The sequence below is a fragment of the Mobula hypostoma genome, chromosome 23 (assembly GCF_963921235.1).
Source record: "Mobula hypostoma chromosome 23, sMobHyp1.1, whole genome shotgun sequence".
Lineage (NCBI taxonomy): Eukaryota > Metazoa > Chordata > Chondrichthyes > Myliobatiformes > Myliobatidae > Mobula > Mobula hypostoma.
In genome coordinates, this window is record NC_086119.1 from 13233823 (window position 1) to 13251327 (window position 17505).

The 17505-nt window shown below is 41.6% G+C and overlaps 1 protein-coding gene across 2 annotated transcripts in view; it reads right to left on the minus strand.

Annotated features, from left to right (window-relative positions):
• The window catches only part of lyrm9 (LYR motif containing 9), a 54014-nt gene extending 37734 nt beyond the window's left edge, over positions 1 to 16280 (minus strand). Inside the window, exons 1-2 of one of the 2 annotated variants that reach the window (XM_063031003.1) lie at positions 16215 to 16280; positions 7132 to 7298 (exon numbers count right to left, since the gene is read on the minus strand). In XM_063031003.1, the coding sequence (XP_062887073.1) occupies positions 7132 to 7257 (126 nt within the window). In that variant the 5' untranslated portion in view covers positions 7258 to 7298; positions 16215 to 16280. Of the gene's footprint in view, positions 1 to 7131; positions 7299 to 16214 lie in introns of those variants that run through there. The other variant, XM_063031002.1, reaches the window with a different exon arrangement.
• Positions 16281 to 17505: the final 1225 nt, after the last annotated feature.

Below are 17505 nucleotides of genomic sequence, written 5' to 3' on the forward strand. Positions count from 1 at the left end.
ACGTTAAATCAAATCAGCGAGGACTAAGTGGGCAGTCCGCAAGTATCTCCACACTTCCAGTGGCAATATAGCACGTCCACAAAAATAACCCTAATTGTACATCTTTGGAATGTGGGAGGAAACTGGAGCTTCTGGAGGAAACCCACACGGTGAGAGGGAGAACATACAAACTCCTTACAGACTGCGGACAGGATTCGAACTCCAGTCGATAATGCCTGGCACTGCAGTGATTGTGCTAACCACTAAGCTACTGTGCCAATTATGGACCAAATGGGACTACCTTGGATGGGCATCGTGGTCAGCATGGACCAACTCAGCCAACTCTATCATTATATGATAAGAATAGTTCAAAAGTTCAAAGCAAATTTATCATCAAAGCACATATGTTACTATATACAATCCTGAAATTCATTTTCTTGCGGGCATACACAGTTAATCCAAGAAACGTAATAGGACCAATGAAAGACTGAGCCCAACACGACAGACAACCAATGTGCAAAAGATAATAAGCTGTGCAAATACAAAAGGAAAAAATAATAATAATAGATAATTAAGTAATAAATATCGAAAACTTGAGATGAACAGTCCTTGAAAGTGAGTCCATAGGTTGTGGGAACCGGTCAGAATAGGCCAAAGGTTGGTTATTCAGTGGCAAGTGACTTACGCTTTGATGTTCCAGGAAGCCATTCCATACTCTATAAAGTACAAGTATTGGAGAACTCGTGGCTGGATGGGCACAGCTCCAACAACACTCATGAAGCTTAACACCGTCCAAAACAGAGCAGACTGCGTTATTTGACACATCCTCCACCAGCAGTGCACCTAACTACAGTGTATACTGTCTACAAAAAGCACTGCTACAAAAGCTTGCCCCAAACCCATGATGTCTACCACTAAGAGGACAGGAGAATATATGTAGGGGAAGACTATCAATTGCAGACATCCTCCAAGTTAGCTGCCATACTGACCTGGAAATATATTCTCAAACACGAGGAAATCTGCTGATGCTGGAATTTCAAGCAACACACATCAAAGTTGCTGGTGAACGCAGCAGGCCAGGCAGCATCTCTAGGAAGAGGTACAATCGACGTTTCGGGCCGAGACCCTTCGTCAGGACTAACTGAAGGAAGAGCTAGTAAGAGATTTGAAAGTGGGAGGGGGAGAATGGAAATGATAGGAGAAGACAGGAAGTGGAGGGATGGAGCCAAGAGCTGGACAGTTGATTGGCAAAAGGGATATGAGAGGATCATGGGACAGGAGGCCCAGGGAGAAGGAAAAGGGTGAGGGGGGGGAAAACCCAGAGGATGGACAAGGGGTATAGTGAGAGGGACAGAGAGAGAAAAAGGAGAGAGAGAGAAAGAATGTGTGTATATAAATAAGTAACGGATGGGGTACGAGGGGGAGGTGAGGCATTAGCAGAAGTTTGAGAAGTCAATGTTCATGCCATCAGGTTGGAGGCTACCCAGACGGAATATAAGGTGTTGTTCCTCCAACCTGAGTGTGGCTTCATCTTTACAGAAGAGGAGGCCGTGGATAGACATGTCAGAATGGGAATGGGACGTGGAATTAAAATGTGTGGTGCCTAAATCCTGCTATTCCCTATCCAGCAGCACTGAAGTATCACCTTCACCAGAAGGACAGTAGTGGTTTAAGGGTATAAACAAAACACAATAAATGCTCACCTAAACATAGACACTCACATCCTACAAAATTAATTTAAAATAAGAACCATAATTCAGGTAACTAATAGATCTGAATTCTGAATCTACAATTCCTAATTGACTTCACCCAATCTGTCATGCCCGACAATAACATTTAAGTTCCACAGATACTAATCTCAATTGGACAGATGCCATTTTTAGCACGCATATCTTTAGAAAGGCTTGAACCAAACAGCTCATGTTATTTTAGAATTCCAGAAAACTTGGCTCTATTAGATCAAGATTGCTGGAGATAAAGTGTGCGGCTGCTTTCACCAACTTCCTTCCATGAAAGGATGAATTGAAAGCTTATCTATAAAATGCTTTGGGAAACAAATCTGAAGGTTGATTAAAATTAAAATTCAACTTGCACAAAATTATGAGGCAGTCTGAAACAAATACAGACAGGATTGCTGAAACTCTGGAGGAACACTCTGGGAAATTATTAACATCTGATGCAAGAAATTTTCTCAAATGTAAACACTTCCAGTAACTTAAAGTAGTATTTATAACTCAATCATTCAAAAACTTACCCTTCAAAGTAACAAAACTTTACATGTTAATAGGGTGTCACTGATGAAGTTAGAACAATTACTTACGCCAATTCTGAGTCATCCAAGTTTCATAGTGAAACTTGTTCAATACATTAATAATTTCACTGTGTTTAATTAATTCTGAGGCAATCATATTTACAAATTCAGCCAGTCTGATTCATCGCAATCAACTTAATTAGCTGCATCGTTATACACTCAATGATCACTTTATTAGATACATCCTGTAACTAATAAAGTGGCCACTGAGTATATGTCTGTGGTCTTCTGCTGCTGTAGCCCATTCATTTCAGGCTTCGGTTTAGAAATGCTCTTTGCACACCACATAGTTACATGTAATATGTGCTTATTTGAGCTATTACCGCCTTCCTGTCAACTGGAACCAGTCTGGCCATTCTCCTCTGATCCCTCTCATTAACCAGGCCTTTTCACCACAGAACTGCAACTCTCTGAATGTTTTTTTGTTGTTGCACCATTCTCTGTAGACACGAGCAACTGTTATATGTGAAAATACCAGAAGATCAGCAGTTTCTGAGATGCTAAAACCATCCCATCTGGCACCAACAATTATTCCACAGTCAAAGTCACTCAGATCACATTTCTTCTCTACTCTGATATTTGAGCTGAACAACAACTGAACATCTTGGCCACGTCTGCATGGTTTTATGCATTGGGTTGCTGCCACGATTGGCTGATTAGATATTTGCATTAACGAGCAGGTGTACATGTATACCTAATAAAGTGACCACTGAGTGTAGTTATATGTTCACTCTGTCTGAATGCCCTTCCGCCCAACCCACCTCTCCACTCCCAACTCACAGACGCACTCTCATCCTGCACCGGTCACTTTCCATCTTCCAATGCTGCTTTTTCACATATCTATACAAACTGCTTGTTTTATTATGACAGTGCCAGTAACATTATACTGTCTTACCTACACGTGCACCCACTTTTCAGGCCATGCCACTCAGAGCCTGAGTTCATATTACTTTGTGACTGTGTGTGCTGGATCGTAACTACATGTGTTGTGGGTGACCGTATACACTGTGTTTTACACCTTGGCCTCAGAAGAACAATGTTTCATTTAGCTACACACATAAAAAGTGCTGGTGAATGCAGCAGGCCAGGCAGCATCTATAGGAAGAGGTACAGTTGACGTTTCGGGCCGAGACCCTTCGTCAGGACCAACTGAAAGAAGAGATAGTAAGAGATTTGAAAGTGGAAGGGGGAGGGGGAGATCCGAAATGATAGGAGAAGACAGGAGGGGAATGGATGGAGCTAAGAGCTGGAAAGACCTCGCACTATACTCCTTGCCCATCCTCTGGGCTTCCCCCTTCCCCCTTTCTTTCTCCCTAGGCCTCCTGTCCCATGATCCTCTCGTATCCCTTTTGCCAATCAACTTTCCAGCTCTTAACTCCATCCCTCCCCCTCCTGTCTTCTCCTATCATTTCGGATCTCCCCTCCCCCCCCCAAATCTCTTACTAGCTCTTCTTTCAGTTAGTCCTGACGAAGGGTCTTGGCCCGAAACATCGACCGTACCTCATCCAATAGATGCTGCCTGGCGTGCTGCGTTCACCAGCAATTTTTATGTGTGTTGCTTGAAATTCCAGCATCTACAGATTTCCTCGTGTTTGCATTTCATTTAGCTGTGTGTGTGTGTGTGTGTGTGTGTGTGTGTGTGTGTGCGCGTGCGTGTGTGTGTGTACACGCGCGTGCGTGCGTAATGACAATAAATTTGAACTTGAATATCCAAACCAATCCATGCAACCTCCTTATGATTAAATCTTAAATCAGAACAGCTTAAGACATGCTTAAATTAATAGATGTGATTTTTAGGCTGCTTCACTCCATAGTGTAAAAATCCTGGTCTTTGGATACTGTCACTAAGTACTTTCTGATTTTTCCATTACAACATTGTTCTATTTGTGTTCCAAACACAACGCTGTTCCTTGCTTTAGCTTCCTCAGTCTATCAGATCCTTGTATTACACTGCTTCCAAACCTACAATTATTCTGTCACCTCTGGTCTTACTGGAAATGCTCATTAGTCATACCAATGCAAATGTTTCAAATTAAAATGCAAACATTAATGTGATTTAGTCTGTTATGATGTTCCTATTAATGGCGATTAAAAAAAACAATTTCAACAGGAACCAGCAACTCAAAAGTCACTTTTAAAAGAGGAAGGTTAAAAATAAATAAAATGATAAGTGATTGATATTACACGGACGAGAAACTTAGAACCTGTCAATTTAAAAAAATACTTCTTGTACAGCCCATCCTACAAGACATTCAGGTGCTATCAAGGATGAACATTCCTTCCCCGAGGGTATTTGAAAGAGAATGAAAACACAGTTGTATTCTGCCAAAATTAATTTGAACACAATCTCCAAAACTGAGGTGCAAGCAATATAGCTTTCAAATATTGACAACTACTCAGTTATCAGGTATTTAATTAAAAGAACATTGTATAATAAACTTCTTTCTTCCTGGGGAAATTCCTCAAATTCTATAATGACTTGCTTCCAATCCGGTTCAATGGATTCTGAGGCAGTCACTATGGGAATGGCAGACTCCGCTACCATTATGCAGGAGTGCTGGTTGGGGCACTTCAGCCACAGCTTGGGAGAAAGCGGTGGTGCGGGGGGGGGGGTTTCTTAATTCAAGTCAAATTCTTTGCTTATGAAAGCATACCATTGGAATAATAGTGGAGACCATCTTTATCAATCCATTAAAATAGCTACAGCACTTAAGCCAATCCTATTAGCATAAAGTGACTTTATGTAGCTCACTGAGCCAATAGGCTGGTCCTGGACTTATTTCCTGGCATAATTTACATATTATTATTTAATTATTTATGGTTTTATATTGCTATATTTATACTCTGTTCTTGGTTGGTGCAACTGTAACGAAACCAAATTTCCCTTGAGATCAATAAAGTATGACTATGACTATTAGCAAGAACATCAGAGTGAGAACACCATGAGCTAAGAATTTCCTGTACCAACAAAATGGAAATAAGTTTTGATCTTAAATCCACCGAAGTTCATGGTACAATGTCAAGACTGGGTAAGTAAGGCTACTGATTCATTGTCCAATTACTGCTACAAGTCTCAGTTAAGTTATTGTAGTTGGTTCTGAGTGCGCAATAATGGAAAAAATGTCAAAAATGAATACATTTACTGAGTTAAAATTCTTCAGATTTAGGTAGGTGCAGGATTCTTCATGAGTGGATAACTAGAAAAATTGTAGACTTCTGGTGTAGATTGTCAAAAGTCAAATTGTGGGTAAAAAGCAGCAAAATATTTCATTAATATCAATCAGCATCAAGGGTTAAGAACAACTGCTTGGAGTACTTTACATGTGAAAACCGTAACCAAATTATTATTTCCAGACAATGGTTCTGATGACAACTCATTAATGTAACATCATCTAGTTTTACTTTCATTAACGTTGGTACACATGACAATCATAAACAGATGCCAATACTAATTTTACCCAAATCCCTGACTACTTCCAATGACTAACTTCAATTCCACAGCATCCACAGACATTAGCTTCCATAATATGGCTCAAGATCACCAAAAATTTGGAATACAATTTAAAAAAGACAAAAGGTAATTTAGAATATAGAATGCCAGAAAGAGCTGTGGAAGCAAATGCAATTACAGTGTTTTCGTAGCTAACTATGCTACAAATCAGTTTTTAAACGGTGGGAAAAGATGATTGAAATAGAGTATGCACGATCCTGAGAGGCTTTGACAGAGTGAATGTAGAAAGTTAAACATAAGGAATTCTGCAGATACTGTGTATCTTGAGCAACACACACAAAATACTGGAGTAACTCAGCAAGTCAGGCAGCATTTATGGAGCAGCATAAAACAGTCGATGTTTTGGGCAGAAACCCTTCTTCCAGTATTTTGTGAATGTATGAAAGGATGTTTATTTTTTTGTGGGAAAATGTAGAAGTAGTGGTCACTGGTTATAAAAGGGTGGTCCGTTTGAAATAAAAGACATAGCTTTTTCTTTGAAAGCATTGTAAGTCTTTTAAACTCTCTTCCTTGAAGAGCTTGAAATATATAAGGCAAAGATAGGATAAATATTTGAAAGACAATGGGGGAGAAAGGTTATTATGGGTTACTGGGAATGTGGGGTTGAAATTGCAATCATATTATTAACGGTCTTATGAAACAGTGCAGCAGGCTTGAAAAACCAAATAGCCAACTCATTAGTGTTTTATTTGTGCTGAAATATTCTATGTGCCAAGATGAGGCCACCCTCAAGGTGGAGGAGCAACACCTTATATTCCATCTAAGTGGCCTCCAACCTGAAGGTATGAATATCAATTTCTCCTTCCAGAAAACAAACTACCCCCTCCCCAACTCTTCTTTTATACCCACTCTGACCTATTATCTCTTCTACCTGCCTATTACACCTGCCTGGGTTCCCTCCTCCTTCCAGTTCTCCAATGGTCCACTCTCCTCTCTTATCAATTTCCTCCTTCTCCAGGCTCTTGACTTTTCCCACCCACCCGGCTTGACCCGTCACCTTCCAGCTATCCTCCTTCCCCTCTTCTGGCATTTTCCACCTTCCTTTCCAGTCCTGAAGAAGGGTCTTGGCCTGAAACATCAACTGTTTATTCATTTCCATAGATACTGCCTGATTCGCTGAGTTTCTCCAGCATATTGTCTGTGGTGCTTTGGATTTCCAGCATCTGCAGACTTTCTCATGTTTAATATTCTATGATCCTCTTCCAATATTTTAATTGATTAATTTAGTATTTAAAAACATGCAGAAAAACAGTAACAAGCTCAAAGACTTACAGTAATAAGGAATCGCTGCAAAATATTTAAGCATTTTGGCTTTCAACATGACACAAACCTGTCTTATTGCATGCATGTAATGCTGCTGAATGCTTTCCGTGGGAAGCAGTCTACAACATCGAAAGAGATACCGATACAACTGGAGAGGTGTCCGCACTAGTTCTGCACCTGGCAAAGGGGCCATTTCATATATGTACAATCTCCTTCATCAGCCAATAACCAAACCTGAAATACACATTTAGATGTATTAACTTAGGAACCCAAAGATACCAAGCCAAATGTCTATCAGCAATTTTTTTTTACATCAGAAATCTTGTACAAGCTTAGTCTTATGTACAGTACATTATTGTAGTCAAACTTCTTTAAAGTTCAAGAATATCAATGTAATATATAATATACACTCAGTGGCCACTTTATTAGTACCTTGTGGTCTTCTGCTGCTGTAGCCCAACCACTTCAAGGTTCAATTGGTTCAGAGATTCTCTTCTGCACAGCACTGTTGTTACACATAGTTATTTGCGTTACTGTCACCTTCCTCCCAGCTTGAACAAATCTGGCCATTCTCCTCTGTCTTCTCTCATTAACGAGGCACTTCGCCCACAAAACTGCAACTCGCTGAACGTTGTTGTTTCTCACACCCTTCTCTGTAAACTCTAGAGACTGTTGTGTGTGAAAATCACAGGATATCAGCAGTTTCTGAGACACGCAAACCACCCCATCTGGCACCAACAATCTTTCCACAGCCAAATTCATTTAGATCACATTTCTTCCCCATTCTAATATTTGGTTTGAACAACTGAACCTCTTGACCATGTAGGCATGCTTTTATGTATTGAGTTGATGCAACATGATTGGCTGATTAAGTATTTGCACTAACAAGCAGGTATACAGATATACCTAATAAAGTGGCCACTGAGTGTATGTAAGTGTAACTATAACAATACAATAGAATCTTGCTGCACAAGTTGGTTAAGGCTGGCGAATGGTACATTGGCCTTCATTAGTCAGGAGATTGAGTTCAAGAGCTGTGAGGCAATGTTGCAGCTCTATAAAGCTCTGGTTAGACCACATTTGGAATATTGTCTTCAGTTCAGATCATGTCATTATAGGATGTGGAAGAGTCAGAGGGTGAAGAGATTTACCAGGATGCTACCTGGATTAGAGAGCATGCTTAATGAGAATAGGTTGAGCGAGCTAGGGCTTTTTTCTTTGGAGCAAAGGAAGGTGAGTTGATACAGGTGTACAAGACATTAAGCGGTATAGACTAAGTGAATAGACAGACTTTTTTTACCCAGGCAGAAATGGCCAATATCAAGGGGGGCATAATTTTAAGGAGTTTGGAGGGAAGTATAGAGGGGGTATCTTCGTTTCAAAGACGTCTGCAAGAGAGACATGAAGTCACTGAAAATGAATGTCGAGAGGAGGGAGGACAGCGCAAGCAATCGCTCTCACTGGAGGCTGGAACTATGCAGAGGTCTAAAAAGAGGAGAAGAGAAGCAGAGGCTTGCTGCTGAAGAAAAGCGCACTCGTCGGAAAAACAGCACCAAGACAATACTGGAGGATAACGCCTTCAAGTGCAGTCACTGCAGCCGAGACTGTCACTCCCGTGTGGGCCTCTACAGCCGCAACAGATGCTGCTCTAACACAGACTGAAGCAAGACTTTCCAGGCGCAGATCCATGGTCTCACGAGACTAACGGATGCCACCACCATAGAGGGGATATCAGTTAAGTTTCTCTTACAGCGTGTGACGAGTATGTGGAACATGCTGTCAGGGGTGGCGGTAGAAGTAGATACTTTATGGACATTTAAGTAACCCTTAGGAAAGCTGCTAGAGAAATTAAGGCCTATGTAGGAAGGAAGGATTTGATTGATCTTAAAGCGTAGGTTATAAGGTCAGCCCCACATCATAGGCCAAAGGAACCATACTGTGCTGTAGTGTTCTATGTTCTAAAATCTTAGTTTCTGCAACACCTAGTTTTGCAATTTCTATACTCCCCCACCCATTAATCGCTCAATTGAATGTACTGAAATCACACACCAGATGGCCAATGATACTTTCACTTTCAGATTTCATTTGCGTAAGCAACCTTCTACTTTTAGAAACCAAGGAAATGATTTACCATCAATGCTTCCAATTTAAAGAAACAATGCTAGAACCACAGGTTTTTGTTTGAATCGGCTAAGACACAACCAGCTGAGATGTGATGACAGATCATGGACCAGCAATATGAACCACTTCTCTCACCACACGTGGATGCTTCCTAGCCTGACGGGTATTTAGAATAAGTTCTGCAATGTGTCAGCATCCAGAATATTCACATTTGAAAGCAGCAAGTGTGGAAAATACATTGCTACTTAATTTCATTAACATGCAGAAGTGTTAGCGGTCCAAGTAATAACTTATTTACAGAACACTTTTCATACAGATAATGTACAAACCCCATTTCCAGAAAAGTTGGGATATTTTCCAAAATGCAATAAAAACAAAAATCTGTGATGTTAATTCACGTGAACCTTTATTTAACTGACAAAAGTACAAAGAAAAGATTTTCAATAGTTTTACTAGCCAACTTAATTGTATTTTGCAAACATACACAAATTTAGAATTTGATGGCTGCAACACACAACAAAAACTGGGACAGAGTTAAAATAAGATTGAAAAGTGCACAGAATATTCAAGTAACACCGGTTTGGAAGACTCCACATTAAGAAGGCTAATTGGTAGCAGGTGGGGTATCATGACTGGGTATAAAAGTAGTGTCCATCAAACGCTCAGTCTTTGCAAGCAAGGATTGGTCGTGGCTCACCCCTTTGTGCCAAAATTCATGACAGAATTGTTAGTCAGTTCAAAAGGAACATTTCTCAACGCAAGATTCCAGAGAATTTAGGTCTTTCAATGTCTACAGTACATAATATTGTGAAAAGATTCAGAGAATTCAGAGACATCTCAGTGCATAAAGGGCAAGGTCGGAAACCACTGTTGAATGCACGTGATCTTCAAGTCCTCAGGTGGCACTGCCTAAGAAACCATCACGCTACTGCAACAATTATAGCCACCTGGGCTCGGGAGTACTTCAGAAAACCATTGTCACTCAACACAGTCTGTTGCTGCATCCAGAAATGCAACTTGAAACTGTATTACGCAAGGAGGAAGCCATACATCAACTCTATGCAGAAACGCCGGCGAGTTCTCTGGGTCCGAGCTCATCTCAGATGGACCGAAAGACTGTGGAACCCTGTTCTGTGGTCAGATGAGTCCACATTTCAGCTAGTTTTCGGAAAAAACAGGCGTTGAGTTCTCCGTGCCAAAGATGAAAATGACCATCCAGATTGTTATCAGCGAAAGGTGCAAAAGCCAGCATCTGTGATGGTATGGGGGTGCATCAGTGCCCACGGCATGGGTAAGTTGCATGTATGTGAAGGTACCATTGACTCTGAGGCGTATATTAGGATTTTAGAGAGACATATGTTGCCACCAAGGCGACGACTCTTCCCGGGACCTCCATGCTTATTTCAGCAGGACAATGCCAGACCACATTCTACATGGGCTACAACAGCGTGGCTTTGTAGACACAGAGTGCGTGTGCTTGACTGGCCTGCTGCCAGTCCGGATCTATCTCCTATTGAAAATGTATGGAGCATCACGAAGAGGAGAATCAGACAACGGAGACCACGGACTGTTGAGCAGCTGAAGTCTTATATCAAGCAAGAATGGACAAAATTTCCAATTGCAAATCTACTACAATTAGTATCCTCAGTTCCAAAATGATTAAAAAGTGTTATTAAAAGGAAAGGTGATGTAACACAATGGTAAACATGCCTCTGCCCCAACTTTTGTTGAGTGTGTTGCAGCCATCAAATTCTAAATTTGTGTATGTTTACAAAATAAAATTAAGTTGGTTAGTAAAACTATTGAAAATCTTTTCTTTGTACTTTTGTCAGTTAAATAAAGGTTCACGTGAATTAACATCACAGATTTTTGTTTTTATTGCATTTTGGAAAATATCCCAACTTTTCTGGAAATGGGGTCTGTAGTTCAAAGTGCTTTAAAATGGAATAAAGTGCAAATGTATAAATAAAATAAAAAATAAATAAACATGAAAAGACAAAAGTTAGATAAAAGAAGGGTTGGTTTTGAGTTGGTGCTTAAAAGTGTCAACTGAATTTGCATCCCCTGTAGTTTTAGATATTGAGTTCCACAATTTTTAGGAACATAACTCAAAAAAGCTGACCTGCCAAATATCTTTTGAGAGAGATTGTTAAGAGACCAGCAGAAGACCTGAGAGCTTGAAACATAGAAACATAGAAAATAGGTGCAGGAGTAGGCCATTCGGCCCTTCGAGCCTGCACCGCCATTCAGTATGATCATGGCTGATCATCCAACTCAGAACCCTCTGCCTGCCTTCTCACCATACCCCCGATCCCTTTAGCCACAAGGGCCATATATAAATCCCTCTTAAATATAGCCAATAAACTGGCCTCAGCTGTTTCCTGTGGCAGAGAATTCCACAGATTCACCACTCTCTGTGTGAAGAAGTTTTTCCTAATCTCGGTCCTGAAAGGCTTCCCCTTTATCCTCAAACTGTGACCCCTCGTTCTGGACTACCCCAACATCGGGAACAATCTTCCTGCATCTAGCCTGCCCAATCCCTTTAGGATTTTATATGTTTCAATAACATCCCCCCTCAATCTTCTAAATTCCAATGAGTATAAGCCTAGTCGATCCAGTCTTTCATCATATGAAAGTCCTGCCATCCCAGGAATCAATCTGGTGAACATTCTTTGTACTCCCTCTATGGCAAGGATGTCTTTCCTCAGATTAGGGGACCAAAACTGCACACAATACTCCAGGTGTGGTCTCACCAACGCCTTGTACAACTGCAGTAGTACCTCCCTGCTCCTGTACTCGAATCCTCTTGCTATAAATGCCAGCATACCATTCGCCTTTTTCACCGCCTGATGTACCTGCATGCCCACTTTCAATGACTGGTGTATAATGACACCCAGGTCTCGTTTCACCTCCCCTTTTCCTAATCAGCCACCATTCAGATAATAATCTGTTTTCCTGTTTTTGTCACCAAAGTGGATAACCTCACATTTATCCACATTAAATTGCATCTGCTGTGAATTTGCCCACTCACCTAACCTATCCAAGTCACCCTGCACCCTCTTAGCATCCTCCTCACAGCTAACACTGCCGCCCAGCTTCGTGTCATCCGCAAACTTGGAGATGCTGCATTTAATTCCCTCATCTAAGTCATTAATATATATTGTAAACAACTGGGGTCCCAGCACTGAGCCTTGCGGTACCCCACTAGTCACTGCCTGCCATTCTGAAAAGGTCCCGTTTATTCCCACTTTCTGCTTCCTGTCTGCCAACCAATTCTCTACCCACATCAATACCTTACCCCCAATACCGTGTGCTTTAAGCTTGTACACTAATCTCCTGTGTGGAACCTTGTCAAAAGCCTTTTGAAAATCCAAATATACAACATCCACTGGTTCTCCCCTATCCACTCTACTAGTTACATCCTCAAAAAATTCTATGAGATTCGTCAGACATGATTTTCCTTTCACATATCCATGCTGACTTTGTCCGATGATTTCACCACTTTCCAAATGTGCTGTTATCACATCTTTGATAAATGACTCTAGAATTTTCCCCACCACCGATGTCAGGCTAACCGGTCTATAATTCCCCAGATTCTCCCTCCCTCCTTTTTTAAAAAGTGGGGTTACATTAGCTAGCCTCCAATCCTCAGGAACTAGTCCAGAATCTAAAGAGGTTTGAAAAATTATCACCAATGCATCCACTATTTCTTGGGCTACTTCCTTAAGCACTCTGGGATGTAGACCATCTGGCCCTGGGGATCTATCTGCCTTTAATCCCTTCAATTTACATAACACCACTTCCCTACTAACATGTATTTCCCTCAGTTCCTCCATCTCACTGGACCCTCTGTCCCCTACTATTTCCGGAAGATTATTTATGCCCTCCTTAGTGAAGACAGAACCAAAGTAGTTATTCAATTGGTCTGCCATGTCCTTGCTCCCCATAATCAATTCACCTGTTTCTGTCTGTAGGTGACCTACATTTATCTTAACCAATCTTTTTTTTTTCCACATATCTATAAAAGCTTTTACGGTCAGTTTTTATGTTCCCTGCCAGTTTTCTCTCATAATCTTTTTTCCCCTTCCTAATTAAGCCCTTTGTCCTCCTCTGCTGGACTCTGAATTTCTCCCAGTCCTCAGGTGAGCCACTTTTTCAGGCTAATTTGTATGCTTCTTCTTTGTAATTGATACTATCCCTAATTTCCCTTGTCAGCCATGGGTGCACTACCTTCCTTGATTTATTCTTTTGCCAAAATGGGATGAACAATTGTTGTAGTTCATCCATGCGATCTTTAAATGCTTGCCATTGCATATCCACCGTCAACCCTTTAAGTGTCATTTGCCAGTCTATCTTAGCTAATTCACGTCTCATACCTTCAAAGTTACCCTTCTTTAAATTCAGAACCTTTGTTTCTGAATTAACTATGTCACTCTCCATCTTAATGAAGAATTCCACCATATTATGGTCACTCTTACCCAAGGGGTCTCTCACGACAAGATTGCTAATTAACCCTTCCTCATTGCTCAATACCCAGTCTAGAATAGCCTGCTCTCTAGTTGGTTCCTCGACATGTTGGTTCAAAAAACCATCCCGCATACATTCCAAGAAATCCTCTTCCTCAGCACCCTTACCAATTTGGTTCACCCAATCTATATGTAGATTGAAGTCACCCATTATAACTGCTGTTCCTTTATTGCACACATTTCTAATTTCCTGTTTAATACCATCCCCAACCTCACTACTACTGTTAGGTGGCCTGTACACAACTCCCACCAGCGTTTTCTGCCCCTTAGTGTTATGCAGCTCTACCCATATCGATTCCACATCCTCCCGGCTAATGTCCTTCCTTTCTATTGCGTTAATCTCCTCTCTAACCAGCAATGCTACCAATGCAGGATAATAAACCAAAAAGGTTTTAAAACCAAAGATAGATCCAAACTTTTCTAACAGATTTATCTTTTTGGTGGCAAAAATCAGAATATGCTTCTTTCATGATCAATGGTGGGTTACATAGGGGGAAGTGGTAGATTGACCTTTTGAGTAGGTTAAAAGCCCAGCACAACATTGTGGGCTGAAAGGCCATAATGTTCTATATAAGTATTTACTTCAGATACTAGAACAAAAATGTAACCAAAGCTAGTGATGTCATATGAGAGGAGTCAGATTTCCGCTCAGATATTAAATCCAAGCTACCTACTCTCACGACATTATCATGAAGTGTTGAGAAATTGTCCTAATGGCCTGGCATTTTGTTTTTGTCTAAATTAATACATTAAGAGATCACCCCCATTAATGCTTGAGAAATTTGGCTACACATTAACTAACTGTAGTTCTGCTGAATTCCAGTAGTAACAATACTGTTAAAACAAGTCGTAGGATTATAGAAGACTGCAGAGAGGGCATTCATACCAGTGTCCACAATGGAAATTATTCCCACTTCCCTGCTCTTGACCCAAGTCCTTGTAGGTTACATCTCTAAGTACTCATTCCAGTATATTGTAACTGTGATGAAGGCTTCTGGCTCTATCGCCAAGGAGTTTGAGATTCTGGCTCTATCAGCAAAGTTTGAGATTCTTTAAGCTGCAAAGAAAAAATCCTCAACATCCCTCTGGTCCTTTCCCTAATTAACTAGGCCCCATGTCCCCAAGTTAAAGACATGTCTGCTGAGAGAAAGCCGTCTTTTCATCCGTCATTTTATAAAGCTCTGCCTGATCAATCCTCAATATCTGATCACAACATGATCAGATTTCCCCTTGTAAATGCAGTTCCCCATCCCAGGCAACATTTAATTAACACCTACAGCCCATTAAGAATTTCATTGCCTGTAAACAACTTGGTTTTAAAAGCACCTTTGAACACTTGAAACCATGATGTTGTAGAAATACAATAAAAATATATTGATGAAAATATATGCGCCATTGAAAAATCTCTTTAGGACTTAATGAGTGGAATGTGCAACTCAGACCCCACAGCTAGTACAAAAAAGACACCTTCCTTGCAAGAGATTGTTGTTTGGCCCATTGAATCCATGCAGCATTTCAGAGGGAACCCCCCACCCTCCCCATCATATTACCCCACTCATTTCCCTATACCTCTTTCTCTCTCACGTCTGTGCTCATTCTCTCCCCTAATTCTACTCTCCAGGGGCATCCAGGTGGCCAACCAGCACAGCAAACAGCACATTTATGGGATGTGAAAAGAATCTCACAGTCAAAGGGGGTACTAAACTGCACCAGAGACATGGATCAAAGCTGCTAAGCGCGAATATTTTCTGTGCCACCTCTAGTACCAACAAATTGCACTGACATAGCAATAACTAATAAGGAGGCTTTGGAGAGGTTTATCAAGATGCTTCCTGGGTTAGAGGTCATTTACTATCAGGAAAGGTCAGACAGATTTGGGTTGTCTCCTCTGGAGCAGCTGAGGAGAGATATGAAAAAAGTTTAGAAGATTATGGGAGGCATGGTAGACAAACAACCAATATCTTTTTCCCCAGGGTTCAAATGGCTAATGTGTTTCCGAGGAGAGATTAAGTTTATTTTAAAGTGCTGGGTACCTGGAATGTACTGCCACGAGTAATGAGTTCCACACTTAATTACTAGTTTGACATAACATCATGGTCTGTTGGGCCTGTCCCTGTGCTATAACGTTCTATGTCCTAGCACCGATATTAAGCCATTATAACAATTAGCAGCAATATTGGCCAAAGTGCAGACCAAGCTATTGGAAGTAATGGGTCCGATGCTCAAAAACCAGGGGTAGGTTTCAGGAGCACATTAACGAAGATGTTTAGGGAGGGTTTCCCATAGACGTTGCACCCGGTTGATGCCCCATAGTTAATGCCGCGGCGGGGCGGCCGGGCCTCGGCCACCGGGAGAACCCAGCCCCGCTGTACCAGGCCGAAGTCCCCCGATCTTTGGCACAATCCGCGCACACAGACCTGCCACCCCGCTCCATCTCTCCCCATCTCTCCCCGGCCTCGGATGGCGCTGAACTTTCGCTTCCCCGCACCCGGCCTCCCCTCACCTTTCCACAGCAGCGCCGGCGCATTCGCTGCAGATTTAAAGGAGCCGCGCCTCCACCGCTCCGCCAGAGAGCATTGAAAGCTGCGCATGCGCCTGCAATGTTGGCCCTCCTTCCCCAGCCAGTTCATTTGAGAATTTAAAATAAAAGTCCTCAATGGAGAGGGATAAAAAAAATTGACGTTTCAGGCTGAGACCCTTCATCAGAACCTGGATCAAAATCCTGATGGGGGCCTTGGCTGGAAACATCGACTCCTAATTCCTCTCCACAGTTGCTGCCCGATCTGCTGAGCACCTCCAGCATTTTGTTTGTGTTAGTCTGTATTTTCAGCATCTGTAGAGTGTCTTTATTTTTAATCTACATCCCACGGTCACCTCCTGTGCTGCAGGGATATTCCACCTCTATGCACTGTGTAATCATTAGATCGGTATGTACAGTATGCAAGACCCCAGCTTTGTACTGTACCTCGGGACATGTGACAATAGAAAACCAATTCCAATTCCTATCTCTAAAATATTGTTCTTTCTCTTGTTTCTCCCCGCCTATCACAGCTCCATGCCCTGAAAGTCATAGACAGATACACCATGAAAACTGGCTCTTCAGTCCTGACTCTGCAAAGACCGCTAAGCATCCATTTATACTAATTCCATTTTTATACTCCCCTCTTCCTTGGCAACTGTCCACAGATTCCATACTTCTCTACACACTAGGTGGAATTTAAAGAGGCCAATTAAACTAAGAACCTGCATGTTTTTGGCTGTGAGAGGAAACCAGAGCACGGGGGGGGGGGACGGGGGGACTATGCAGTCACATGGAGAACCTGCAGATTCCACACAGGCACCATTTCAGGTCAGGACTGAACTCTTGAATGACTGCAAAGGAGATTTACCAGGATATTGCCAGGACTGTGTTCTGAAGAGATGTTCAGGAGGTTGGAAATTCATTCATTGGAGCATCAGGGAAGGAGAGGTGTATAAAATCATGAAAGGCTGGATAGGGTGAATGTGCACAGTCTTTTTCCCAGGGGTGGGAAAACAAGAACTAGAGGATGTAGATTTAGGTTGAGAGGGCAGAGATTTAAAAGGAATCTGAAGGATAACTTCTCACCCAGAAGATGGTCCGTATTTGGAAGGAGCTGTCAGAAGAATTGAGGCAGTTACATTAACAAAGTATAACAGACAATAGGATAGACACATGGATAGAAGATATTTAGTGGGATATGGAACCACAGCGCCTTTACTTCCGTAGGAGCTTGCGAAGATTCAGCATGGCATCTAAAGCTTTGACAAACTTC